The sequence below is a fragment of the Myodes glareolus genome, chromosome 4 (genome assembly GCF_982192425.1).
Source record: "Myodes glareolus chromosome 4, mMyoGla1.1, whole genome shotgun sequence".
NCBI classification, from domain to species: domain Eukaryota; kingdom Metazoa; phylum Chordata; class Mammalia; order Rodentia; family Cricetidae; genus Myodes; species Myodes glareolus.
In genome coordinates this window covers 66,564,182-66,567,262 of record NC_142029.1, presented here as the reverse complement: position 1 = coordinate 66,567,262, position 3,081 = coordinate 66,564,182, and the positions used below count along the sequence as shown (strand labels likewise).

The 3,081-nt window shown below is 36.6% G+C and overlaps 1 protein-coding gene across 1 annotated transcript; it reads left to right on the top strand.

The window, feature by feature from the left end:
• The first annotated feature begins 1,831 nt into the window (after positions 1–1,831).
• LOC148122298 (olfactory receptor 8B3-like) lies at positions 1,832–2,764 on the top strand. Its single transcript, XM_087905048.1, has one exon. The coding sequence runs from the start codon at positions 1,832–1,834 to the stop codon at positions 2,762–2,764; it is 933 nt and encodes a 310-aa protein (XP_087761174.1).
• The last annotated feature ends 317 nt before the right edge of the window (positions 2,765–3,081 follow it).

Genomic DNA, 3,081 nt, shown 5'->3' with positions numbered 1-3,081 from the left:
GACGCAGGCCTTTAATCCCAGCACTCGGGAGGCAGAGGCAGGCAAATCGCTATGAGTTCTTATTTAATATTTTTATCATTTAAAATTAAAATATAATTACATAAAATTTCCACTTTCCTTTTCCTGACCCCAGCCCTTCCAGTGTTCACCACTATGCTCTCTCTAACATTTAGTGCTTATATTTCCTTAATTGGTGTTATATATATTTACATATATTGCTAAATACATTAAATACAATTTCTCTGTCCATATAATGTCACTTATTTATATGAGTTCACAGCTAACAATTTGATACTTGATAGTCAATTGATGAATGTTTCTTCTATAAAACAGAACATTTGTAACACTCTCAGTGTTCTTGGGCTGTCTTCAGTTCTTAATTGTTTCTTGAGGCATCCTTAAGACTTTCCCCCATGTCAACATGTCTCCTCATAATGCCTTTGTTCAGGAACGCACTTTTAAAGTAGCATCTGTGATGATTCTGGTTGCAAAGCACAGTTAGTGACTTGTACAATACTCTACAACTTACAGACACAGAACAGGACCTGGGGACAATTTCTTACTTAACTGCAGGTATCAAGAGAAGAGAAACTCCAAACTCAGATTTCCCTACAGATCTCAAGATAATTGGGGAGGCAACAATCTGTCTCTCTATCCACAAGCGGGGGATGCACATTCTCTAGAGTAAATGAAAAGGGTAAGTATAACTGTGGGTTCCTCAGGAAATTAGCATCATGATCCAAAATGTAACAACAGTTTCCTCAGCTCCTTCTTTGAGTTAAATGTTATCCTCTGAGAAAAAGCCTGGACATTCTTCTGCCCTTCTCATAAGCACATCCATCCTGAGGTTAAAGTGCCTTTTCTCTGCTCCCAGAAAGCATCAAAGCCTTAATCACAAATAATGTTCTATAATTCAGAAATTGGTCCAGGAAAATTAAGTCTGTGTATATCTTCTTTAAATTGAAACATATGGAACCTTTGAATATGAATTTCTTATAAAGATGAACTGAAATAAATGGGAAAGTAAGAGAACTCTGAGGTTTGGAATAAAAAATCGTAAGTTTCTGAATTTAAGGTATAGTAACAGACACCCCTCTCTTTATTGAATATTTGTTTTAATTTTTATTTTGTTGAAAATAGATGCTTCATATAATATATTCTGATTACAGTTTTTCCTCACTCAATTCCCATAACTCCTCCACACCTCCTCTACTTTCTGACTCCATACTCTTTATAGGATGGGCTTCAGCAAGTATCTCCCTTCTCCTGTGCCTAATGAGACAGAAGTGAACACAGCAGAAAAGAATTAAGGAGAATCGGACGGTGTTAAAAGGCATTTATTGCCAGTAAGTTGCAGCCTCTCCATAGCAGTTCTACATGGCCACAATTAAGTCTTTCAGATTAATAACTTTGTGACATGAGAACCGGCCACACATTCTCCGTGTTCTGTCCTCATTCTTTTAATTTTAAATTAAGCACACGTTTTCCATTCATATCACAGCAAAGGTGAATCTGTAGCAGCGGCCAGCACTGTACTGTCCAGGCATATGCTAACAATTTTAATGTTGTAGTCAAGGAAAACAGGAGATGGGAAAAGGTTGAACCCGTCTTAGTGTAGTCTTCTCCTTTTTCAAAAATACTAACATGTGTTACTACTGGATTTCAGACTTGGAAATTATTTTGTGGTTGCAGAAGATGATTCTATATGATTAGTCTGCACTAGAAGAAACATTCCCAACATATAACTCATAGGTGGGAAGGATCCATGACTGAGTATGGATCATCCTCTAAGGTAGCTCTATTTCCTGTTCACAGATCGTCTTCAGGAAGAATGGATGCAGTAAATGTCTCTTTGGTGACTGAATTCATTCTGGTAGGATTAACAGATCAGCCTGAACTCCAAATGCCCTTGTTCTTTCTGTTCCTAGCAATGTATCTGGTCACTGAATTGGGTAATTTGTGTTTGATAATTCTGACTGTGCTGAATTCTCACCTCCACACGCCTATGTACTTTTTTCTCTTTAACTTGTCCTTTGTAGATATTTGCTATTGTTCTGTGTTCACTCCCCAAATGCTGATGAACTTTATATTAATGAAAAATTCCATTTCTTATACTGAATGTATGACCCAAGTCTATTTCTTTTGCTTCTTTGTTGTTTCTGAGTGTTATGTCTTGACTTCAATGGCCTATGATCGCTACATGGCCATCTGCAATCCATTGTTATATAATAGTGTCATGTCTCCTAAACTATGTTTGAACCTTATGTTTGGTTCCTACTTTATTGCATTTTCTAGTGCTGTGGCTCACACTGCATGCATGCTGAGACTGACATTCTGTAATGCCAACACCATCAACCACTACTTCTGTGACATTCCTCCTTTGCTCCAGCTCTCCTGCACTAGCACATATGTCAACGAGGTTGTGATATTTGTTGTTGCAGGCATCAACCTTGTTGTTCCTACTTCAACTATCTTTATCTCCTATGCTTCCATCCTCTCTAGTATCCTGCGCATCACCTCCTCTGAAGGAAGATCCAAAGCCTTCAGCACCTGTAGTTCGCACATTATTGCTGTTTTTCTCTTCTTTGGCTCATGTGCACTTTCATATTTCAAACCCTCCTCAGCTGGATCATTGAATGAAGGGAAAATCTCTTCTGTCTTTTACACCCATGTAGTTCCCATGTTGAATCCCTTAATCTACAGCTTTAGGAACAAAGATATTAAAGTTGCCCTTAGGAAAACCCTAAGCAGCATTAACATTTGACTAACCAATTGTCTTTAATTTCTAATTCTGGGCACAGAAATAGTTTTGGTTTAGAGGTAATATTTTATCTGTAGAATTTACCTCTTTTTCCCTAGACAATATTCTAATATTTTTAGTATTTGAACAGTCAGGAACCTTGAAATAATTATGAAGCTTAGGCTTTTTTGTATCATAAAAGGAAATTTGAGTCTTCTAAATTTGGTTTAATATTGTGTTAGTTTGCTTTTTTTTCATTCTTTATCATTTCCACCATTTTATATTCAATTTCTTATTTTAAAATAATGACATGAAACAATTTACTCATTTCCCTTCATTCA

What these genes read in the sequence shown, in the direction of transcription:
- LOC148122298 (XM_087905048.1), top strand. Translation starts at nt 1,832, where the DNA reads ATGGATGCAGTAAATGTCTCTTTGGTGACTGAATTCATTCTGGTAGGA.